Source organism: Trachypithecus francoisi, unplaced genomic scaffold, assembly GCF_009764315.1.
Source record: "Trachypithecus francoisi isolate TF-2019V2 unplaced genomic scaffold, Tfra_2.0 Lachesis_group12, whole genome shotgun sequence".
Classification (NCBI taxonomy): domain Eukaryota; kingdom Metazoa; phylum Chordata; class Mammalia; order Primates; family Cercopithecidae; genus Trachypithecus; species Trachypithecus francoisi.
In genome coordinates this window covers 37,649,494-37,676,338 of record NW_022681457.1, presented here as the reverse complement: position 1 = coordinate 37,676,338, position 26,845 = coordinate 37,649,494, and the positions used below count along the sequence as shown (strand labels likewise).

The window sequence follows — 26,845 nt, the reverse complement described above, 5'->3', positions numbered from 1 at the left end:
ACATTTTTGTCTTTTTTTTTTAAGTTCAGGGGTACATGTGCAGGATGTGCAGGTTTGTTACACAGGTAAATGTGTGCCATGGTGGTTTGCTGCACAGGTCATCCCATCACCTAAGTATTAAGACCAGCATCCATTAGCTGTTCTTCCTGATGCCCTCCCTTTTCCGTCTCCACCCTCTGCCAGGCCCTGGTGTGTGTTGTTCCCCTCCATGTGTCCATGTGCTCTCATCATTTAGATCCCACTTATAAGTGAGAACATGCGGTGTTTGGTTTTCTGTTCCTGTATTAATTTGCTGAGGATAATGACCTCCAGCTCCAACCATATTCCCTCAAAAGACATGATATCTTTCAAATCAATGTCTTCTCTCCCTCATCAGTCACTCTGCCCACTCAACTCTTCTCTCCTCCCACACGCATCTGTCCCATTCCCATCATTTCTACCTTTAACCCTCATCAACTCTACTAAAATAGTCTCTTAAACTATTTGGTCTCCTTGACTCTGGTTTCAATTGCCCCTTTCAAAATCATTCATGCTAACACCCAGATGATCTTATTAAGATGCAAATCTAATCATGTTCTACCACCATCACTACTACCACCATCCCTTGCCAATCCCCCAAGGGCAAACATGCCTTAAAACTCTACAGTGGTTTATAGGAGAAACTGATAGAAAGCACCTAGCTTCATTATGCATTGTATCCTCTAGCTAAACTAAGCTGCTTACTGCTTCACATATCTTTACTTACACATATGCTGATCTATCTAAAATGCCTTTTCCTTCCTAAAAACCCAATATATTTTATCCTTTAAATTCCCTTTGACCAACAAACATTACATACTCTTGGTTCCAGTACTTTAACCATTCCTCTATTATGGCACTTATCACATGGTGCTCCAATCCTAATATATGTGTTTTTTTCTCTTTATTACACCCAAGGTTCTCAAAGTCAAATGCCCTATCTCTTGTACCTCTAACACCTAATATGTTGCCTGGTTCATAGAAAATATTTATTGAATTAGATTTGTTTTATAGATTTCTAAAAGTAATACTCTAAAAGTTTTGCTTGAAGGAACAGATCTTAAAATGTGCTTTCAGAGAGGCTAAAAGTAGTTAAAAAACAGAAAAAAGAGAAATAAAACATCACTGCTGGCTAAAAACATTATCAGAATAGCTTTAAACATTTTTTGAAAAGCATTACTCACTGCACACCTATTAAAATGGCTCAATTAAAAAAATAAAAGAAAGCGGACAATACCAAGTACTAGTCAACATAAGGAGCAACTGGAACTCACACATAGCTGATGAGAAAGAAAAGTGGTATAGTCACTCTGGAAAAGACTGGCAGCTTCTTATGAAATAAAACATACACTTAACATATGACACAGCTATTTTACTCCTATTTAATCTAGATAAATGAAAACTTATGCTCCCAAAAAAACCCTGTATAGGAAGGTTTATGGTAGCTTTATTCATAATCACTGAGAACTAAAAACCCAAATGTCCCTCAACGAATGAAAGAATGACAAACTCTGGCACATATAAACAATGAAATACTTGTCAGCAATAAAAAGGCACAGCAACACGTATACATTTCAAATGCATTATGCAAAAGAAGCCAGTCTCAAAAGGTTACATGCTATATGGATTTCATTTGTTGGACATTCTGGGAAAAAACAAAACTATAGGGAAAGAAAACAGGCCTGTGATTGCTGGGTTAAAGTTAAGGGTCAGGGAAAGATTTGACTACAAAGGAACAGCACCAAGGAAGTCTTTTGGGGTGATGGAACTGTTCCATACCCTGATTTTGCTGGTGGTTACGTGAATCCATAAATGTACTAAAATTTATAGGACCATACACCAAAAAATTTAATTTTATTGAATGTAAATGTAAAAATAAATGCATTACTTCCTAGGCATGAGAATAAGCTGTTTCTTCTCCACCCCCCACATATTTTACCCCTAAACTTGAAAAAGACTATCTTATGTAGGATTTTGTCCTGTGAGGAGAAAAGTGGAACAGGCTAAAATAATGGCTTTATGGTGGAAATTAAAGGAGTTTGCTAACACATTATGGGCATTTACCTTGAAAGACTGGATTATGAGATAATGATCTATAATATTAGAAAAAGGCAAAGGCAAAGAGGAACAAACGAGTAGAGCAAATCGATCTTAAAATTAAGAAATGGATTGTCTCCCTAGTATTCACCTTCATTTTATAGTACCATGACATAATAATTATATCTTTATTTGATTTGGTTTTCTGTATGTTTCTGCTACACACAAATGGTTTAAGAAAAAGTAATTTAATTTAAAGAAGATATAAACCTGTTTTTATTTCAGTATCTCAATTCTAAAATAAAAGACATTAATCATTTGGCTGCAGTTTTTGCATCAAAAGCTTTAATTGATGAAAAATGTCTTAAAACTTTGGTGGAATTTCACATTGAGGTTAAATCTAAAAAGAAGTGAATGTATTTGAGATAATGATATTCAGCATATTTGATATGTTGCACTCGTCTCTGCTTCCATGTTTTTTTCCTCACTGCCTACTCCCTTTCCACCTTTTATTGCTTTCCTCTCTTTCTTTCCTGCCACCCCAATCTGCCATGCCTTTTCCTCCTCAGTGTCTTCTTGAAGTTTGCCACAAACCTAAATTACCTAACTGCCTTTAGAAATGACCATATAGGCCTGGCGCGGTGGCTCAAGCCTGTAATCCCAGCACTTTGGGAGGCCGAGACGGGCGGATCACGAGGTCAGGAGATCAAGATCATCCTGGTTAACATGGTGAAACCCGTCTCTACTAAAAAAATACAAAAAAAAATTGCCGGGCAAGGTGGCGGGTGCCTGTAGTCCCAGCTAGGCGGGAGGCCGAGGCAGGAGAATGGCGTGAACCCGGCAGGCGGAGCTTGCAGTGAGCCGAGATCCGGCCACTGCACTCCAGCCTGGGCGACAGAGCAAGACTCCGTCTCAAAAAAAAAAAAAAAAAAAGAAAAAGAAATGACCACACAAGGCCAGGCGCAGTGGCTCACATCTGTAATCCCACTACTTTGGGAGGCCGAGGCAGGTGGATCACCTGAGGTCAGGAGTTCGAGACTAGCCTGGCCAACATTATGAAACCTTGTATCTACCAAAAAATACAAAAATAAGCCAGTCATGGTGGTGAGTGCCTGTAGTCCCAGCTACTCAGGAGGCTAATGCAATAGAATCGCTTGAAGCAGGGAAGTGGAGGTTGCAGTGAGTCGAGATCGCACCATTGCACTCCAGTCTGGGGGACAAGAGTGAGACTCTGTCTCAAAAAGAAAAAAAAAAATAAAGAAAAAGAAATGACCACACAAAATAGAATTCATTTCAGAGGCTGTGAATTAAAACATAGCTAATAGTCAAATATAAATATTGTGATAGTTTTTCTAAAACATGACAATAGGGAATATAAGTAATCTAACAAGACATTTAATATATATTGAATTGAATGTCAAACAAACAATAATTTACATTTACTTTTCCAAAATAATATGTGTATCATTTAAATTATAACTTTTTCAATATACTTGACTACTAATAGTTACTTAGAATGCTGTTAAAGTCAACAAACATTAATATTAATTGTTATAGAATAAAATATGGCCCTAAGTGGTCTGTGAATAATATTGGGGGGTCAAATTACTATGAATACTGTAGCTTACTAAATAAATAATTCAAATGTATACCTTGAATTCCAGACATTTAGTTGCCCAAGAAAAGAATAACTTGTCTATGTTAGGCCTTTATGCTGAGATCACTCACTTAGCAGAGTGATTCCAAAATTACTCTGATGAACTTCAGAACCCTCCAGTGTTGGAATGTGGGAGTACTGATTAATAAACTGTTGAGTTATAGGGCATTATTACTTCAGAATAGAATGTGAAAGAAAAGCTCAAAAAAGTTTCCAGACCTAAAAAGAAAGGTGTTTATTAAACTAGGGTGTTTACAATAATATTTTAAACTAGAACTTGTAAGTATAAATAAACTTAGGTCTTAATAATGTGAATTTTTGTGAGAAAAAAGTGGTATATTGTATTTTTTCCTAACATAAAAACCATTCCTTTAAGTAGTTCTCATTTAAGTTACAATAAATATTTTTCATGTAGAATATATAGATGACAATTGTGCTGTTAATATAATGTCATTTTCAGTTAAAATATGAAATTTGGAAAATATTATTTTCCTTATCTCTGAGAAGAAAAATAAATTCTAGGTTCCTTGAATTAAGATATATTATTACATTAGAATTGTTATTATTCTTCAGTCTTTCCTGGAACTTGTTCAGTCCTGGGAAAATCTTCTTTGTACTTCTTCTTGAGGTTACTTAAATATATTCGTAAACTGTCTGGATCCAATTGAGAGTTTCGAGCAGTTTGGACAAGCCTAGTGGCTAGATGGTACACAGCTCTCTGTCTTTCCATCTCAGGGGTGCTCCTTTGGTTTTGCTGTCATTGAAAAAAAAAATATATATATATATGTGTGTGTGTGTGTGTGTGTATATATGAATACCATAATTTTTATTTAAACCACATGTTGGCAATATTCTATCTCCTTCCATAGACATATGGAACTCAAGGGTTAACTAATTCCTTTGAATAAATCAGTTTCCTCCAACAAGGAAAGAATATGCAAGAAGAAATAAAAGAAATATTGTATTTGAAAGAATATAATTTCTTCTGAGTATCTGCTACTTTATCACAGATCTTATGTTCTTGAAAATTACTTGTCAATGAAAAAAATTCTGCTAAATAGGTCAGATTTCTCAACATAATACCAAAAAGTAATAGAAAACCCACCAGAGATAAGTTCTACAAACACTTTCTCATTAAAAAGGTGTGGGAAAACAGCATTGCTCATTGCTACTTTTAAATGATGCCAAAGAGTACTATTCTGATATCTCCTTACTTTAATTCCCCAACAGATAAACTGGCACACAGAATGAGTCATCAGAAAATTGCTTGCCCCTAAAAAGAGTACATATATAGAAACTGCTGGAGTCTAAGAGAAAATACTGCCTGAGGGATAAATTACATTTTAAAAACAAATAATATGAATAGCTATTTAAAATTATGCCTTAATTTTTAATAAACTAAACTTTAGGATACCCAAGAAATAATATTTAAAACAGGAATGTAGAAGTCCTTTAGATACTTGGTCTTGAATAGAACTTCAGGACTGCAAATATACCTAGAAAATTCTCATTTCACCTCTTTGCCTGAACTAGATAGAGGAATCAGCATTTTTAAGCTTAACTTTTAAATCTTAACTCTTAGCGAGTTTCCCTGAAATATAATCCCTTCAACTCATAATAGCAAGCAACTCCAGATCTTTTTTGATTTTTCACTATAGGAAAAATGAGTAAGATTTTATGAGGTAGAATAAGATTATCATATATTCACCCATCTATCTATTTGGTACACTGATCAGTTACCAATTAGTCTATTATTTTAAAAAAGTTATTGAATATCTACTATAATCTGTGTTCCAGGCCTCTAAGCTTATGTTTATATATCTATGGGGGATACAAAAATGTAAACCTTACATGATTACAGAACTCAAGGAGCTTACAGTCTTAATGGTTAAAAAAACAAAAGGCTTGTTTATAAGTAACTGATTATGGTAATTATAAAAAGTCCCATAAAACAGCCACAAAATACTCAGAGGAAGGGAAACTCACTTCCAGCTCAGGCCAAGAAAAGCTTGAATAGGATGGACTATTGGAATGAATCCTGATAGATAAAAGAGTTTAGATGAGAGGTTATTCCACAGAGGAAAGAGTTAGAGCAGGTACATTTGAAAGCCTGGTACACAATCAGGTCAATATCATGAAATGGCAAGTAATTCAATGTAGTAATGACAAGTAATTTAATTTACAAGATTGAAATTGCAGAAATGTAGATTATGTGAAACTGAGTGATAGAAATGTAAGCTTGGTGTAGAAAACAAAGGAAAATCATAAAGCAGAAGCCAACAAGGTTTACAATCACATAAACACTGGTTAAGAAGGCAAATCCCTGAGCCACAGGAGATCCCTGACAATCTAGTATGGGACCCTGTATCTCAGACAATTCTAATGCAGGTAATTCTAAAATATATTTTGAGAATTACAGAGGACTTTTTACACTAGACAAAGGAGTTCAACTTTACTTCGTAAGAAATCATTAAAAGTTTCTGAGTAGGCAAACTACATAATAAAAACCATGCATTAGGAGACAATCTGGTAGAAGTGTATAAAATAGATTGAAAAAGAGAGAGAACTTACTGCATAGTCCTAAGGACAGGTGATTAAGAGGAAGGATCCATATATGACTTTGGTGGGTCATTGAGAGACTTAAAGGTGAAGAGATAAGAGAATTTTTTTTTAGAAGATGATAAATTTAACTTTGACTTTTAAACATAGATTAAGATATGAAGGGGAAATATGGAGAAAAATGTATAGATTCAGAGTTGAACAGAAATGATGACGGATGCTGTGAGAAAAGATGAGATCACCAAGTGCAGATTTTAAAAAGAAAGGAAACAAGGGCAAAAATCTTAGAAACTTTTAAGTGGAATAAACACTTGTAAGTTTTAAGTGGAATAAAAACTTTTAAGTGGAATAGAAACTTGTAAGTGGAATAAGAAAAAGTAATGATGATGAATAAGAAAAAGTAATGATGATGCCTGGGTGCAGTGGTTCATGCCTGTAATCCCAGTACTTTTGGAGGAAGAGGTGGGTGGAATGCTTGAGCCCAGAAGTTTGTTCAAAACCAGCCTGGGCAACATAGTGAGACCTTGTTTCAAAAAAAAAAGAAAAGAAAAAGTACTAGTGAAGAAGGGACAGAAGTAATCAAACAGGTAGGAGAATGAAAACATCCAGGAGAGAATAATTCCATATAGCCAAGAGAGGGCAGAATTAAGAAAAGAGAAAACAAGGGTGGTGTCAAGTGCTATAGAGAGATCATGGAAGATCAGAAGTGAAAAGAAGGACAAAGAATTTTATAACAAATTGGTATTTAAGAGAAAATTTTAGGTAGAGTGATGACAATAAGACTCAGTGTAAACTTGAGAAATGAAAGAAGTAAACTTTTGATAAATTTGCAGTAAAAAGAAAATGAAATAATAGTTTCAAAAGTAAACAGTCAGAATTGTAGGGAGAAATCTAAGCATACCCATAGAGAAAGGAAAAGCCTGTGACTAAAATATTAAAGATGCAAAAGAGAATAAACTGAGAAGTAATACCTTAGTGGAGTTTTTTTTTTAAATGGTAGAAAAGTTAACCTTTTGTCTGAAAGTCAGTCTCTTCCTCTGAGATAAGATGGAAGAGAGATGGTAGAGAAACAGAAATATTCAAAACAAAATTTTGAAGGAGGGAAGGTTCAAGAACTCATCAAGATGACCTCAAATTTGTTAAAAAGTAGGAGGCATATTATCTGTAGAGAGTGAGGTGATTGAGAGTTCAGGAAGAGTGAAACTGTTTCAAAAGAGTTATTGCAAACGAAGCTAAATAATAAATAAAAAGAAGAAAAAAAATACAATTCTCATCACATACCATGGCCTGTTGGGGGATGGGGGGGTAAAGGGAGGGATAGCATTAGGACAAATATCTAATGCATGCAGGGCTTAAAACCTAGATGATGGGTTGATGGGTGCCGCAAACCACCATGGCACATGTATACCTATGTAGCAAACCTGCATGTTCTGCACGTGTATCCCAGAACTTAAAGTATATAATTAAACAAAAGAAAAAAAATACAGTTCTGGATATTAACAAAATGGCAGAGTAAAAGCAATCTGCCTTTGCTCTCCCCACAGAGAACCAAAAGCAAATATCCAGAGCACAGATTAACACCAGCAACATCTGAGAAGCCAAATCTGAGGCTGAAATGATAACTGGGACACAGAGAAGTGAGAAACTCTGAGCAGACAATAACAAGAAAGAAAGCTCTCTATCTGCAATGCCCCTGCCGCAATCTGCCAGGCATCATGCATAGAAAATTCCTCCCAGTCTCTTTTGTTCTATTTTGGCAAAAGTGAGATTGAGGTGAATAGCCATCTTCCCCACCATCTTGGGTTCCCTTGCAGAAAAATCATTCCTGCCTAAACCCACAAGAAGTACCACTAGTACCTGGAGGGAGAAAACCGCCTGAGGGCAGCTAGAGACAAAGAGGGGAGTGGAATTAGAAACTCCAGCCTGTAAAACTACTCTTCATTTCAGTCAAAGGAGACACCAAATCAGTGTGGCTGTTCAGCAGCACCATGCTAGAGGAAGTAGATGTCACAGGTCATCTGGGTATAAACTCCTAGCCAGCCTTTCCACACAACTGAGGTATCCCCTCTAAGAACGCTACCATGTGAGATGGGCAGTACTGCAAACATTTGCCAGAGCTGAGGAAATTCTGGGCTTAAGGTGCCATCTAGTGCTGAAAATGAGGCAACAATCTAAGATTAAGGGGAATCAGACAATTGCAAAGAACCTCCAAGCAAGCATACAACCTAGAAAGTTCAACAAGTGAGATAGTGAAGATAAACTAATCCTTCATTGCAAAAACATAGATATGTGTCCACAAGGAACAACAGCAAACAGGAAACTACGACCTCCCCACATGAACAAAACAAGCAGCTGGTGATCAACACCATGATGAGACGGTGATACGTGAGCTCTCAGATCAAGAATTCAAAATAGCAGTTTTAAGGAAATTAATGAACTCCAAAACAGCACAGAAAAAACAATTGATAAATTTATCAGAGAAATTTAATAAAGAGATTAAAGTTTGGCCGGGCACATTGGCTCACACCTGTAATCCCAATACTTTGGAAGGCCAAGGTGGGCAGATCATTTGAGGTCAGGAGTTTGAGACCCACCTGGCCAACACAATGAAACCCCATCTCTACTAAAAATAGAAAAATTAGCCAGGCATGGTGGTGTGCGCCTCTTATCCCAGCTACACAGGAGGCTGAGGCAGGAGAATTGTTTGAACCCAGGAGGCGGAGGTTGTAGTGAGCTGAGATAGCACCACTGCACTCCAGCCTGGGAGACATAACCAGACTCTGTCTGAAAACAACAACAAAAAAAACAGATGAAAGTTTTAAAAAATCAAATGGCAAACAGATTTGAAACCCTGGAACTGAGAAATACATTTGTTGAACTGAAAAAAAGTACAGAGGCTCTCCAAAAAAGAAATGGATCACGCAGAAGAAAGAATCAGTGAGATGAGCCAGGAATGGTAGTTCATGACTATAATATCAGCACTTTGGGAGACTGAGGTAGTCAGATCACTTGAGCCTAGGAGTTAGAGATCAGCCTGGCCAACATGGTGAAACCCTCTCTCACTAAAAAATTAGCCAGGCATGGCGGCACATGCCTGTAATTCCAGCTACTTGGGTAGCTGAGGCACAAGAAATACTTGAATCCAAGAAGTGGAGGTTGCAGTAAGCCAAGATATAGTCAGAGGGGGGGAAAAAAAAACAAAACAAAACACACACACACAAAAACAGAATGAAAGGAATAAAGAGAGCCTGAAAGAGATACACACACACAAACACACAGATATATATATACACCTTGAACAAACAAATCTAAAATTCACTGATGTTCAAGAGATAATTGAGAAAGAGCAAAGAGTAGAATGCCTATTTAAAGAAATAATAATAATGGGAAACCTATTAAACCGAGAGAAATATGTTAATATCCAGGTATAAGAGTCACAGAACACCAAATATATTCATCCCAAATAAGACAACTCAAATGATAAAATAATCAAACTCTCAAAGGTCAAGGACAAAGAGAATCCTAAAAGCAGCAAGAGAAAAGAAGCAAATAACATATAAAGCAGGTCCAATTCGTCTGGCAACAGACCTCTCAATAAAAACCATATAGATCAGGAGGGAGTGGAACAACAGATTCAAAGTGTTGAGGGAAAAAAGCTGCAAACTGAGAATACTATACCTAGCAAAACTTTCCTTCAAACGTGAAGGAGAGAAAAAGTCTTTTCCAGACTAACAAAAGCTGAGGAAATGCATCATTACTAGACCCATATAATAAGAAATGTTAAAAGGGAGCTCTTAAATCTGAAAGTAAAGAATGCTAACATGCAAAAGACAAACAAACAAACTTGAAGGTATGAAACTCACTGGTAAATGTAAGTACTTAAATTCAGAATACTCTAATACTATAAATGTGATGTGTAATCTACTCATATCTCTAACATAAAGACTATAAGACACATTTATTAGCCCGGTATGGTGGCAGGCACCTGAAGTCCCAGCTACTCAGGAGGCTGAGGCAGGAGAATGGTGTTAACCTGGGAGGCGGAGCTTGCAGTGAGCCAAGATAGAGTCACTGCTCTCCAGCCTGGGCAAGAGAGTGAGACTCCATCTCAAAAAAAAAAGAAAAAGAAAAAGATACATTTATAAAAATGGTAACTACAGAAACCTTTAAAGAAATAGACAACATAAGAAGGTGTAAACAGAGACAAGAAAAAATCGAAATGTCAGGGGAATGAAGTTAAAGTACAGAGTGTTTTAGTTTTTCCATTGTTTGTTACTTTTCTTCTCGCTATGGTCAAAACTAAGTAGTTATCTGTTTAAAATAATGTGTTATAGCTATAAGATATTTTATAAGCCTCATGATAATAATAAATTAAAAACCTATAATATATATTAAAAATATAAAGCAATGAATTAAAATATACTACCAGAAAAAATTACTTAATCAAAAAGGAAGAAAGAAAGAGAGCACTTACTAAACAGCCAGATAACAAGTAACAAAATGGTAGTAGTAAGTCTTTATCAGTAATAGTATTGAATGTAAATGTCCTAAATTCTCCAATTAAAACACAAAAGAATGCCTAAATGGATTTAAAAAACAAGACCTACAGGAGTTCAAGAACAGCGTGGAAAACATGGTGAAACCCTGTCTCTACTAGAAATACAAAAATTAGCCGGGTGTACAGGCAGGTGCCTGTAATCCCAACTACTTGGGAGGCTGAGGCAGAAGAACCGCTTGAACCTGGGGGTGGAGGTTGCAGTGAACTGAGATCAAGCCACTGTACTCCAGCCTGGATGACAGAGCAAAACTCTGCCTGAAAAAAAAAATAAAAATAATAAAACAAGACCTAACTATATGCTGCTAACTAGAAACTCACTTCACCTATAAAGTCATACTAGATTAAAGTAAAGGGATGGAAGAAGATATTCCAGATAAATAAAAACCAAAAAGGATCAAGAGTAGCTATGTTTATATCAGATAAGACAGATTTCAACTCAAAGACTGTAAAAAGAGACAAAGAATGTTATTCTATAATAATAAAGGGGTCAATTCAGCAAGAGGACATAACAATTATAAATATATATTCACCTAACACTGGACCATCCAAATATATAAAGCAAAAATTCATAGACATACAGAGAGATATAGACTGCAATACAATACTAGTATGGGTCTTCAACATTCCATTCTCAGTAATGGCCAGATCATCCAAACAGAAAATCAACAATTAAGCACTGAAGTTAAACTACACTCTAGACTGCTTGGACCTCACTGACATTTGCAGAACATTCCATCCAACTGCTGCAGAAAACAAATTCTTCTCATCATCACATGAAACATTCTCCAGGATAAACAATACATTAGGCCACAAAGCAAGTGTCAATAAATTCATAAACGCTGAAATCATATGAAGTATATTTTATTCCACAATGGAATAAAACTAAAAATCAATAACAGAATGAACTTTTGGAAACTATATAAACACATGGAAAATAAATAACATGCCTCTGAACAATCAATGGGTCAATAAAGATATTAAAAAGAAAAATTTTAAACTTCTTAAAAAAATACACAACATACTAAAATCTATGACATACAGCAACATATTGCTAAGAGAAATGTTTATAGCAATAAACACTTACAACAAAAATGTAGAAACATTTCCAAAAAAAAAAGAAAATACCTAATGAAGTACTTCTCAAACCTGGGAAAGCAAAAATAAGCCAAACCTAAAATTGGTAGAAGAAAAGAAATAATAGAGATCAAAGCAGAAATAAATGAAGTTGAAACTAAAATAAATACAAAAGACAAACAAATCTTTAGCTAGACCAACTAAAAAGAGAGAAGACCCAAATAAAATCAGAAATGTAAAAGGAGACATAACAATTGATACCACAGAAGTACAAAGGATCATTAGAGACTGTTGTAAACAACTATATGCCAACAAATTGGAAAACCTAAAAGAAAGAAAGAAATTCCTGGAGACATACAACTTACCAGGATTGAAGCATGAAGAAATAGAAAACAAGAATAGACCTATAATGAATAATGCCATTGAAGTAATAATAAAAAATCTCCCATCAAAGAAAACCCCACAATATAAGGAGACCCCCATCTCTGAAAAAAAAAAAAAATTAAAAATTAGCCAGATGTGGTGGTGTTTACTGTGGTCTCAGCTATTTGGAAGGCTGAGGTAAGAGGATTGCTTGAGCCAGGAGGTCAAGTAAGCAGTGGGCTGGGATTGCACCACCACACTCCAGTCTAGGCAACAGAGCAAGATCCTGTAAAAAAAAAAAAAAAAAAAAAAAAAAAAAGCAAAGAAAAGAAAAAAAGGAAAGAAGGAAAGAAGAAGAAAAGAAAAGAAAAAGAAAGAAGAAAAGAAAAAGAGAAGAAAAGCCAGTACCTGATGACTTCACTGCTGAATTATACCAGATATTTTTAAAGAGGAATGAATGCCAAGTCTACTCAAATTATTTCAATTAACTACAGAGGAGGGAATACTTCCAAACTCATTCTATGAGGTTAGTATTACCCTAATATCAAAACCAGACTATGAAATAACAAAAAAAGAAAACTACATGCCAATATTCCTACTAAACATAATGAAGAGCTCAACAAAATACTAGCAAACCAAATACAACAACATATTGAAAAGATCATTTACCATGATTACATGGAATTCATCCCAGGGATGCCAGAATGATATAACATATGCAAATCAATAAATAGGATATGTTATATTAACAGAATCAAGGACAAAAACCATATGATCAATTCAATAGATGCTGAAAAAGCATTTGACAAGATTCAACATTCTTTTACGACAAAAACTTTCAACAAACTGGGTGTAGAAGGAACACACCTCAAAATAATAAGGGACATACATTACAAACCCACAACAAAATCATACTATGGGAGTAAAAATTGAAAGTCTTTCCTTTAACTTCTGGAACAAAACAAGGACACCCACTTTCACCACTTTTATTCAACATAGTACTGGATGTCCTAGCCAGAGCAATTAAGCAAGAAAAAGAAACAAAGGGCATCCAAACTGGAAAGGAAGAAGTCAAAATATCCTTTTTGCAGATGATATATTATACTTAGAAAACCCTAAAGACTCCACTAAAAACATAAAAATCAGTGATATTTGTATATGTCAATAATAAATAAACTGAAAAAACACAAAAAGAAATCCCATTTATGGATTGGAAGAATAAATATTGCTAAAATGTGTTCGCAGATTGGAAGAATAAATACTGCTAAAATGTCAACACTATTCAAAGTAATCTATAGATTCAACACAATCCCTATCAAAGTAACACAGACATTCTTCACAGAAGTGGAAAAAAATCCTAAAATTTATATGGAACCACAAAATACTTCAAATAGTCAAAGCAACCCTGAACAAAAAGAAAGACCTGGAAACATCATACTATCTGACTTCAAAATATACTATAAAGCCATAGTAACCAAAACAGCAGAGTCCTGGCATAAAAACAGACACATTGAAAAATGGAACATAATAGAGAATCCAGAAATAACTCCAAGCATTTACAGTCAACTCATTTTCAACAAGACACCAAGAAGACAGTCTCTTCAATAAACAGTGCTGGGAAAAATAGATAACTATATACAGAAGAATGAAGGCAGACTCATATTTCTTACCAAATATAAAAATCTAATCTAAAAGAATTAAGGACTTAAATGTAAGACCTGAAACTATGAAACTACTTGAAGAAAACATTGGGAAATGCTTTAGGATATTAATGTGGGCAAAGACTTTTTGGGTAAAACCTCAAAAGTGCAGGCAACAAAAGCAAAAATAGACATAAAATTACATTATGTTAAAAAGCTTCTGCATAGCAAAAAAAACTTAACAAAGTGAAGAGACAGCCTACAGAAGGGGAGGAAATATTTTCAAGCTCTCCTTCCAACAACCAAATAAGCAAAATAATAACAAACAAATAATAACCAAAACATCTAAGGAACTCAACTCAATAGCAAAAAAATCCCACCAAATAAACCCAATTAAAAAATTGGCAAAACATCTGAATAGACATTTCTCAAAAGAAGACATACAAATAACCAACAGGTGGTGGGAATGCAAATTAGTTCAACCTTATGGAGATTTCTCAAAGAACTAAAAGAACTATATAAATATACACATATATAACACCTGTACCTAGTTCATCACAGCACTATTCAGAATAGCACAGTTATGAAACCAACTTAAACACTCATCAATAGTTGACTGCATAAAGAAAACCATGGAACACTATATAGCCATAAACAAGAATGAAATCATGTCCTTCACAGAAACATAGATGGAGTTGGAGGCCATTATCCTAAATGAACTAACTCAGAAACAGAAAACCAAATACTGCATGTTCTCACTTGTAAGTGAGAGCTAAACAGTGGGTACACAGATGGAAATAACTGTCACTGGGGACAAAAAGGGGAAAGGTGGGAGGTGGCAAGGGTTAAAAACTATCTATTGGGTACAATGCTCACTATTTGGCTATTGGGTACACTAGGAGCCCAACTCCCATCAGTATGCAATATACCTATGTAACAAGCAAGCACATGTACCCCCTCAATCTAAAATAAAGTAAAATAAAAATAAACAAAAATAGGCAATGTGAGTATATTATTGCAACTACATCATAGTTGTTGTGAAAAGAGGCCCTTAAGAAGAAGACATGAGTTCATTGCTCCACTGGAAAAAAACGCAGGGAAGTTTCTTGGGGGAAGTTCACATCTGAGCTAGGTAAAAATGTTAAATAAAAATTATATGGATGAGGTAGATGGAGGAAGAGGAATGAAATTCTTAGCAGAGGGAACAACATAAGTGAAATAAAAGAAGTTAAAAAACAAAACAAACATATAGCCAACAGATATATGAAAAAACGTTCAACATCATCAGTCATTAAGGAAATACATATTAAAACCACAATGAGATATCACCTCACCTAGTTAAAATGGCTTTTATCCAAAAGACAGACAATTAACAAATGTTGGTGAGGATAGAGAAAGGGGAATGTGCATACACTGTTGATGAGAATGTAAATTAGTATTGCCACTACGAAAAATAGTATGGAGGGTTCTCAAAAAACTAAAAATAGCACTATCATATGATCCAGCAGTCCTACTGCTGGGCATCTATCCAAAAGAAAGAAAATAAGTATATCAAAGAGATGTTTATATTCCCACATTTGCTGCAACACTACTCACAATAGCCAAGATATGGATCAAGCTAAGTGTCCATCAACAGGTGAATGGATAAAGAAAATGTGGTACATATACACAATGGAATATTTTTCAGCCAAAAAAGAAATGAAATCCTTGCAATTGTAGCAACATGGATAAAGAATCACTATGCTAAATGAAATAAACCAGGCACAGAAAGGCAAATACCACATGTTCTCATTCATACGCCTGAGCTAAAAGAGTTGATCTCATGGAGGTGAAGAGCTCATTGATGGTTACTAGAGGTTAGGAAGGGTTTGGAGGAGGAAGGAGATGAACAGAGGTCAGTTAATGAGTACAAAAATACAGTTAGATTGAAGAAATAAAGTCTACTGTACGATAGTTCAGTAGGGTGACTATAGTTAATATTTGTTGTATAGTTCAAAATAGCTAGAAGGTAAGAACTGGGATGTTCCCAACATGAAGTAAAGATAAATGTTTGGGGTGATGGCTATCCCAACTACCCTGATTTGATCATTACACATTGCATGCAAGTATCAAAATATCACATGTACCCCCAAAATATGTACAACTATTAAGTATCAATTAAAAAAAGAAAAAAAATCACAATTATCCTGTAAAATATTCAACTAAAATCAGAATATATGAATTTGCAGTGGATAAAATTAGCTTGTTTTGAATACTTTTCAAACTTCATTAGAAGAACCAAAGCCTACTAGAAGGCTAGTGGAGAGGTGGCCTATAAATGAAATGTGGTAAGAAGAACTCTAAAGAGATAGGTAATAAGAGCTTCTTCAGAGTATAGCACAGTTAAAATTTCTGACGAAGAGATTCAAATAGATAATTAGGCAAGTGAAGTCATACACAGTAGAGGAACTTAAAGGAGAGAGGAATTAAAAATGGAAGACAGGTTAAGAAAGAGTGATGGACATAGAAAATTGTTATTGAAGGAAATATCACACTGCACCTAGGTAAGTTTACTGAACACATTGCATTTTCAAAACACTATAAAGCAGCTGGGTGTGGTTGCTCACACCTGTAATCCCAGCACTTTGGGAGGCCGAGGTTGGTGGATCACTTGAGGTCAGGAGTTTGAGACCAACCTGGCCAACATGGCGAAATCCCTCATCTCTATGAAAAATACAAAAGAAATTAGCCGGATGTGGTGGTGGGCACTTGTAATCCCAGCTACTCAGGAGACTGAGACAGGAAAATCGCTTAAACCCAGAAGGCAGAGGTTGCAGTGAGCTGAGATCGTGCCATTGCACTCCAGCCTGGGTGACGAGAGCAAAACTCCATCTCAAACAAACAAAAAAAACCCCAAAAACCAAAAAACACTTATATAAAGCAACCAACTACAATTTTCCAAATTTCGAGTCAACAGATGTGAGTTTAGTGTTGAACCTACTGCTTCCTAACAAATCACTTAACCTCTGTGAACCTGTAAAATTAAGAGTAGAAGTAATTCATTTTTAATCTTTTACTATAAAGACCTGACTATTTCATGAAGAGGTATGAGGCTTACATATGATGAGTAGAAAAGCTTTGAAAACTATAAAAAATATATAATTATACAAATATTGTGCAGAGTGATTTTCGTTTTCAATGTCCACTTAAAATAGATTTATTTTCTCATCATAAAGTTAGTATAGCAATAACTATTTGAGAAACTGGACTGTTTAACTTTTATCTCCTAGCTTGTTAGCTGATTTGCTGTGAGGATTATAATAGACCAAACCAAAAGAGTTTTTTTATTTTTTATTTTTATTTTTTTTAATTTACTTTTTTACTATACTTTAAGTTCTAGGGTACATGTGCATAACGTGCAGGTTTGTTACATATACTTGTGCCATGTTGGTGTGCTGCACCCATCAACTCGTCAGCACCCATCAATTCGTCATTTATATTAGGTATAACTCCCAATGCAATCCCTCCCTCCTCCCCCCTCCCCATGATAGGCCCCGATGTGTGATGTTCCCCTTCCGAGTCCAAGTGATCTCATTGTTCAGTTCCCACCTATGAGTGAGAACATGCGGTGTTTGGTTTTCTGTTCTTGTGATAGTTTGCTAAGAATGATGGTTTCCAGCTGCATCCATGTCCCTACAAAGGACGCAAACTCATCCTTTTTTATGGCTGCATAATATTCCATGGTGTATATGTGCCACATTTTCTTAATCCAGTCTGTCACTGATGGACATTTGGGTTGATTCCAAGTCTTTGCTATTGTGAATAGTGCCGCAATAAACATACGTGTGCATGTGTCTTTAGAGCAGCATGATTTATAATCCTTTGGGTATATACCCAGTAGTGGGATGGCTGGGTCATATGGTACATCTAGTCCTAGATCCTTGAGGAATTGCCATACTGTTTTCCATAATGGTTGAACTAGTTTACAATCCCACCAACAGTGTAAAAGTGTTCCTATTTCTCCACATTCTCTCCAGCACCTGTTGTTTCCTGACTTTTTAATGATTGCCATTCTAACTGGTGTGAGATGGTATCTCATTGTGGTTTTGATTTGCATTTCTCTGATGGTAGTGATGATGAGCATTTTTTCATGTGTCTGTTGGCTGTATGAATGTCTTCTTTTGAGAAATGTCTGTTCATATCCTTTGCCCACTTTTTGATGGGGTTGTTTGTTTTTTTCTTGTAAATTTGTTTGAGTTCTTTGTAGATTCTGGATATTAGCCCTTTGTCAGACGAGTAGATTGCAAAAATTTTCTCCCATTCTGTAGGTTGCCTGTTCACTCTGATGGTAGTTTCTTTTGCTGTGCAAAAGCTCTTTAGTTTAATTAGATCCCATTTGTCAATTTTGGCTTTTGCTGCCGTTGCTTTTGGTGTTTTAGACATGAAGTCCTTGCCCATGCCTATGTCCTGAATGGTACTACCTAGGTTTTCTTCTAGGGTTTTATGGTATTAGGTCTAACATTTAAGTCTCTAATCCATCTTGAATTAATTTTCGTATAAGGAGTAAGGAAAGGATCCAGTTTCAGCTTTCTACTTATGGTTAGCCAATTTTCCCAGCACCATTTATTAAACAGAGAATCCTTTCCCCATTTCTTGTTTCTCTCAGGTTTGTCAAAGATCAGATGGCTGTAGATGTGTGGTATTATTTCTGAGGACTCTGTTCTGTTCCATTGGTCTATATCTCTGTTTTGGTACCAGTACCATGCTGTTTTGGTTACTGTAGCCTTGTAGTATAGTTTGAAGTCAGGTAGCGTAATGCCTCCAGCTTTGTTCTTATGATATAGGATTGTCTTGGCAATGCAGGCTCTTTTTTGGTTCCATATGAACTTTAAAGCAGTTTTTTCCAATTCTGTGAAGAAACTCATTGGTAGCTTGATGGGGATGGCATTGAATCTATAAATAACCTTGGGCAGTATGGCCATTTTCACGATATTGATTCTTCCTATCCATGAGCATGGTATGTTCTTCCATTTGTTTGTGTCCTCTTTTATTTCACTGAGCAGTGGTTTGTAGTTCTCCTTGAAGAGGTCCTTTACATCCCTTGTAGTTGGATTCCTAGGTATTTTATTTTCTTTGAAGCAATTGTGAATGGAAGTTCATTCATGATTTGGCTCTCTGTTTGTCTGTTACTGGTGTATAAGAATGCTTGTGATTTTTGCACATTAATTTTGTATCCTGAGACTTTGCTGAAGTTGCTTATCAGCTTAAGGAGATTTTGGGCTGAGACAGTGGGGTTTTCTAAATATACAATCATGTCATCTGCAAACAGGGACAATTTGACTTCTTCTTTTCCTAACTAGATACCCTTGATTTCTTTCTCTTGCTTGATTGCCCTAGCCAGAACTTCCAACACTATGTTGAATAGGAGTGGTGAGAGAGGGCATCCCTGTCTTGTGCCAGTTTTCAAAGGGAATTTTTCCAGTTTTTGCCCATTCAATATGATATTGGCTGTGGGTTTGTCATAAATAGCTTATTATTTTGAGATACGTTCCATCAATACCGAATTTATTTAGCGTTTTTAGCATGAAGGGCTGTTGAATTTTGTCAAAAGCCTTTTCTGCATCTATTGAGATAATCATGTGGTTCTTGTCTTTGGTTCTGTTTATATGCTGGATTATGTTTATTGATTTGCGTATGTTGAACCAGCCTTGCATCCCAGGGATGAAGCCCACTTGATCATGGTGGATAAGCTTTTTGATGTGCTGCTGAATCCGGTTTGCCAGTATTTTATTGAGGATTTTTGCATCGATGTTCATCAGGGATATTGGTCTAAAATTCTCTTTTTTGTTGTGTCTCTGCCAGGCTTTGGTATCAGGATGATGTTGGCCTCATAAAATGAGTTAGGGAGGATTCCCTCTTTTTCTATTGATTGGAATAGTTTCAGAAGGAATGGTACCAGCTCCTCCTTGTACCTCTGGTAGAATTCAGCTGTGAATCCATCTGGTCCTGGACTTTTTTTGGTTGGTAGGCTATTAATTATTGCCTCAATTTCAGAGCCTGCTATTGGTCTATTCAGGGATTCAACTTCTTCCTGGTTTAGTCTTGGAAGAGTGTAAGTGTCCAGGAAATTATCCATTTCTTCTAGATTTTCTAGTTGATTTGCGTAGAGGTGTTTATAGTATTCTCTGATGGTAGTTTGTATTTCTGTGGGGTCAGTGGTGATATCCCCTTTATCATTTTTTATTGCATCTATTTGATTCTTCTCTCTTTTCTTCTTTATTAGTCTAGCTAGCGGTCTGTCAATTTTGTTGATCTTTTCAAAAAACCAACTCCTGGATTCATTGATTTTTGGAGGGTTTTTTGTGTCTCTATCTCCTTCAGTTCTGCTCTGATCTTAGTTATTTCTTGCCTTCTGCTAGCTTTTGAATGTGTTTGCTCTTGCTTCTCTAGTTCTTTTAATTGTGATGTTAGAGTGTCAATTTTAGATCTTTCCTGCTTTCTCTTGTGGGCATTTAGTGCTATAAATTTCCCTCTACACACTGCTTTAAATGTGTCCCAGAGATTCTGGTATGTTGTATCTTTGTTCTCATTGGTTTCAAAGAACATCTTTATTTCTGCTTTCATTTCGTTATGTACCCAGTAGTCATTCAGGAGCAGGTTGTTCAGTTTCCATGTAGTTGAGCAGTTTTGATTGAGTTTCTTAGTCCTGAGTTCTAGTTGGATTGCACTGTGGTCTGAGAGACAGTTTGTTATAATTTCTGTTCTTTTTCATTTGCTGAGGAGTGCTTTACTTCCAATTATGTGGTCAATTTTGGAATAAGTGCGATGTGGTGCTGAGAAGAATGTATATTCTGTTGATTTGGGGTGGAGAGTTCTATAGATGTCTATTAGGTCCACTTGGTGCAGAGATGAGTTCAATTCCTGGATATCCTTGTTAACTTTCTGTCTCGTTGATCTGTCTAATGTTGACAGTGGAGTGTTGAAGTCTCCCATTATTATTGTATAGGAGTCTAAGTCTCTTTGTAAGTCTCTAAGGACTTGCTTTATGAATCTGGGTGCTCCTGTATTGGGTGCATGTATATTTAGGATAGTTAGCTCTTCCTGTTTAATTGATCCTTTTACCATTATGTAATAGCCTTCTTTGTCTCTTTTGATCTTTGATGGTTTAAAGTCTATTTTATCAGAGACTAGGATTGCAACCCCTGCTTTTTTTTGTTCTCCATTTGCTTGGTAGATCTTCCTCCATCCCTTTATTTTGAGCCTATGTATGTATCTGCATGTGAGATGGGTCTCCTGAATACAGCAGACTGATGGGTCTTGACTCTTTATCCAGTTTGCCAGTCTGTGTCTTTTAATTGGAGCATTTAGTCCATTAACATTAAGGTTAATATTGTTATGTGTGAACTTGATCCTGCCATTATGATATTAACTGGTTATTTTGCTCTTTAGTTGATGCAGTTTCTTCCTAGCCTCGATGGTCTTTCCATTTTGGCATGTTTTTGCAATGGCTGGTACCGGTTGTTCCTTTCTATGTTTAGGGCTTCCTTCAGGGTCTCTTGTAAGGCAGGCCTGGTGGTGACAAAATCTCTAAGCATTTGCTTATCTGTAAAGGATTTTATTTCTCCTTCACTGATGAAACTTAGTTTGGCTGGATATGAAATTCTGGGTTGAAAATTCTTTAAGAATGTTGAATATTGGCCCTCATTCTCTTTTGGCTTGTAGAGTTTCTGCCGAGAGGTCTGCTGTTAGTCTGATGGGCTTCCCTTTGTGGGTAACCCGACCTTTCTCTCTGGCTGCCCTTAAGATTTTTTCCTTCATTTCAACTTTGGTGAATCTGGCAATTATGTGTCTTGGAGTTGCTCTTCTCGAGGAGTATCTTTGTGGTGTTCTCTGTATTTCCTGAATTTGAATGTTGGCCTGCCCTACTAGGTTGGGGAAGTTCTCCTGGATGATATCCTGAAGAGTGTTTTCCAACTTGGTTCCATTTTCCCCCTCACTTTCAGGCACCCCAATCAGATGTAGATTTGGTCTTTTTACATAATCCCATACTTCTTGCAGGCTTTGTTCATTTCTTTTTCTTCTTTTTTCTTTAGGTTTCTCTCTTGCTTCATTTCATTCATTTGATCCTCAATCACTGATACTCTTTCTTCCAGTTGATCGAGTCGGTTACTGAAGCTTGTGCATTTTTCACGTATTTCTCGTGTCATGGTTTTCATCTCTGTCATTTCCTTTATGACCTTCTCTGCATTAATTAGTCTAGCTGTCAATTCTTCCACTCTTTTTTCAAGATTTTTAGTTTCTTTGTGCTGGGTACGTAATTCCTCCTTTAGCTCTGAGAAGTTTGATGGACTGAAGCCTTCTTCTCTCATCTCGTCAAAGTCATTCTCTGACCAGCTTTGGTCCGTTGCTCGTGATGAGCTGCGCTCCTTTGCGGGGGAGATGCACTCTTATTCTTTGAATTTTCAGCTTTTCTGCCCTGCTTCTTCCCCATCTTTGTGGTTTTATCTGTCTCTGGTCTTTGATGATGGTGACGTACTGATGGGGTTTTGGTATAGGTGTTCTTCCTGTTTGATAGTTTTCCTTCTAATAGTCAGGACCCTCAGCTGTAGGTCCATTGGAGATTGCTTGAGGTCCACTCCAGACCCTGTTTGCCTGGGTATCAGCAGCAGAGTTTGCAGAAGATAGAATATTGCTGAACAGTGAGTGTACCTGTCTGATTCTTACTTTGGAAGCTTCCTCTCAGGGGTGTACTCCACCCTGTGAGGTGTGGGGTGTCAGACTGCCCCTAGAGGGGGATGTCTCCCAGTTAGGCTACTCAGGGGTCAGGGACCCACTTGAGCAGGCAGTCTGTCCGTTCTCAGATCTCAACCTCCGTGTTGGGAGATCCACTGCTCTCTTCAAAGCTGTCAGACAGAGTCATTTGCGTCTGCACAGGCCTCTGCTGCTTCCCCTTTTGTTGTTTAGCTGTGCCCTGTCTCCAGAGGTGGAGTCTACAAAGACAGGCAGGTTTCCTTGAGCTGCTGTGAGCTCCACCCAGTTCGAGCTTCCCAGAGGCTTTGTTTACCTATTTAAGCCTCAGCAATGGTGGGCGCCCCTCCCCCAGCCTCGCTGCTGCCTTGTGGTTAAATCGCAGACTGCTGTGGTAGCAATGAGAGAGGCTCTGTGGCCGTGGGACCCTCCCAGCCAGGTGTGGGTATAATCTCCTGGTGTGCCCGTTTGCTTAAAGTGCAGTATTGGGGTGGGAATTACCCAATTTTCCAGGTGTTGTGTGTCTCAGTTCCCCTGGCTAGGAAAAGGGATTCCCTTCCCCCTTGCGCTTCCCAGGTGAGGCAATGCCTCACCCTGCTTCAGCTCTCGCTAGTTGGGCTGCAGCAGCTGACCAGCACCGATTGTCGGGCACTCCCCAGTGAGATGACCCCAGTACCTCAGTTGAAAGTGCAGAAATCACCGGTCTTCTGTGTCGCTGGCGCTGGGAGTTGGAGACTGGAGCTGTTCCTATTCGGCCATCTTGCTCCGCCCCCCACCAAAAGAGTTTTAAGAAGTAACAATAATTTTCTTTGTTTAGAAATTAGGTTTTAATTTTTAATATTTGAATTATTATATTAATTATTATATATGTAGATCAAAGGTCATAATAAAAATCTACACTAAAAGCATTTTTTTAATTTGAAGAACAAATAAGAACAAAGTTTCTTACCAAAATTTGCCTTGTAATTTGAGTTGTGATTTCCTTGGCATCCAAGACAATTGATGGTGGAAGTGATGACACCTCTGCAGCTTTTAATCCTAGAATTATTTGTTTTAAATTGACTTCAATATTATTACTGTTGGCATTTTTATGCTTGTTTTAACTAGTATTAATCTTTTATTCACAGATTTAAACTTTCCTTCTAGAGGCATTTCCGAACTACTCAATAATTCTCAGAATTAAGCTTTCTAAAATTCTGGATGACAACTTACCAATTATTAGATTTAATTACTTATTCAAGACACATAGGGCAAATTAGAACATCAGTTACCTTTCAATATAGGTCAGATATCAGGAACAAAAGAAATAGTTAGAAAATAATAATATTGAAATTCCAATTGCAAATATAGTTGGTTAACAGAATTTCAAAAGGCATATGAGTTTTCCAGGGGAAGATAACAGCTAGTCACAGAGATAACGCTACAGCTAAACATTCACCCACCTAAATCAATGAGACAGGAATTTCTCAGAAGATATAACAGTAGGTGAGTAATTTATATGCAAATTCGAAGTAGTAATTATAATTCTCATGTTTTCAGAGCTTAATTTTATTGTATAAATGCCATACAGACTTTCTACTGTATGCCAGTAGCTTACTGTATTTAATGCTTTAGAGATAGAAGCAACATCAAAATTTATTGAGCCGTTAGTAATTGCTAAGCACTGTGCCACACAGCTCACAATTGATAATTCATTGAATCTTTGCAACTCTACATATATTAAAAATTATTCCCATGTCATAGATTATGAAATTGATACTTATAAATTTTAAACATCTGATATAAATAAGTTATCCAGTTGATTTCCCATTTCAAATAGCAAAACAAAGATGGTTTTTTTCCCTCAAAGGGTCATATCCATAGCTAAAATAATTTTTGAAACTTATATGTATAGACCAATTGAAAATTCTCTGAATCTGTGAGAGTTAATGATTCAAATAGAAAGTATCTAACCAAGTTTAAGAATATCTAGCTGGGCATGGTGGTGCATGCCTGTAGTCCCAGCTACTCAGGAGGCTGAGGCAGAAGAATCACTTGAGCCCAGTGGGTGGAGGTTGCAGCGAGCAGAGATAGCACCACCGCATTCCAGCCTGGGCGACAGAGCGAGACTCTGTCTCAAAAAAAAAAAAAAAATCATATGGTTTGGTAATACATACCCTTTTAAGATTTTAGATTTAATTTTCAAGTACCCAGAACCTGAAGAAAAGAGAGGAAGGACCCTGCTACTGAAAGATTGTGTAGAAAATATATAATTTTCAATTCATTATATAACTTGCAAATATAAGCTAAATTACATTTTCTAAGGAAACTAATACTTCTAGGGTTTTCAGTTGTCACTGTATTTTTACATAGTTACTGGCTTATAAAAATTTAAAAAGATTTATATATCCATATCTAGATATAGATATAACGAGTTTGACATAGAAAATACAATCTAAGAGAATACAAGCACTCAAAAGAATGAGAAAATTTGCTTAGATTGACAGCCAAGTAAAGAAGAGATTAAAGTTTGTCTTAGGAGAATATATAGTATTTGAATGTATAGGTATAATTTCTATATGCAGTACCATAATTTTTCTCTTCTGTGAATCCCTTAGAAAGTTTGTAGGTATACAAAATTGCTTCTTTATTTCTTGAGGTATTCTTTACATGTTGAACTTCAAAATGCATGTTTTCTACATTAAGATAGAGGGCATCAATATGGCATAGTTCCAGGAAATGTGTAGCAAACAATGTAAACGCCTGGAATATATAACAGATGGTGAATATTAGTACTCTAAAAATTAACTGGAAAATTCCATTTTAACTATGTGAACATAAAATTTTAGTTTAATTTTCTAAGTAGCTTGGCAGAGATGTAGGAATAAAACTAATAATTTGGAGGCTAATATCATCAATCTATTTTAAAATGTTTTGAGATTTTATATTAAATGAAGAAGATATGTTTATTATGTTTGTACACAGACATGTATGCCACATTATGGGAAAGAGAACAAAACTGAAAATAAAATCCTAAGAAATACATCTGAAGTATTGAAAAGATGAAGTTTACCAGAAACAAAGCTATGAATTGAGGTAATCATTTATTAGGAAGGTAACTCACATGCAAAAAAATAATATTTTCCTCAATTTTTAAAAAACTTCACTATAAATTTGCCTCCCTTGTTGTAAGTAGGTTTTGGCAGTGGAATCAAGAGATTGTTTTAGGTATGTGAAATTCCAAAAGTTTCTAGTTTTTAGATTTCATTGTGTTTAGTATTAGTAGAGGAAAAAGAAAGATTGGGAGCACCGATTAAGATAATGGCTCTCAAACATTAGTAATCCCTTAGAGAGCCTGTTAAAGATGCAAATTCTTGGTATATATCCCCTGAAAAATTCTCAATCAATAGTTCTTATGTGGCACCCCAGGAAATGACATTTTCCATAAGTACTTTAGGTGATTTTGATGAAAGTGGTTCAAGTGATTTACAGCTAGCACAAGATTTCCAGCCCAGAATTTACTAAGGCAGATAGAGATCTGAATAACTGGTTATGTTTTAAGACATTATCAGTGACAAATTAGGTAGGTAGTCAGTGGATATTTAAATATTAAGACAGTAAAAATAATTGATTGGCAAAATGGCTATCAACTATGGAAGGTGAAAAGCAAGGGAAGGAATAATTTTGTATATGACAGAAAAATAAAAATTCTTAAATATCTACTCAACAAATCAAAAGGAGTATAAAACAAAACCAAATTTATAAAGCTACAGGAAAATAGAACATAGTAAGCTATTTAAAAGGTAGAGACTATATTCAATAACAATAATGTCCTTAAAAGTTATGTGCCAAACCAATCTATTAGAGTAACTTTTTAAACTCTTTAAAATTCAGGTTAATTCAATTTAGCAAATAATTATTCAGACCCTATATATTGCAAGGATTGTGCTAGGCACTAAGGATACTGTGTTAGAAAATAATAATTAAATTTAAAAGTAAGTAGCAATATTATATTTTTATTAAATTATTTATACTAGAAAATAGTATTGTAAAGTAATACTAAAAGCACTATTTTAAACTATTGTAGAATACTTTGAAAACAGATATTGTATGCTTGAACCTGGGAGGCGGAAGTTGCAGTGAGCTGAGATCATGCCACTGCACTCCAGCCTGGGCAACAAGAATAAAACTCCATCTAAAAAAAAAAAAAAAACAAAAAACAGATACTGTATT

General features: G+C 36.0%; 1 protein-coding gene across 1 annotated transcript in view; it reads right to left on the bottom strand.

The window, feature by feature from the left end:
- Positions 1–3,630: 3,630 nt before the first annotated feature.
- Positions 3,631–26,845, bottom strand: part of MSH4 (mutS homolog 4) — a 127,525-nt gene continuing 104,310 nt past the window's right edge. Inside the window, 3 exon segments of the mRNA XM_033225331.1 lie at positions 3,631–4,466; positions 23,583–23,671; positions 25,201–25,375. Of these exon segments, the coding sequence (XP_033081222.1) occupies positions 4,275–4,466; positions 23,583–23,671; positions 25,201–25,375 (456 nt within the window). The 3' untranslated portion in view covers positions 3,631–4,274.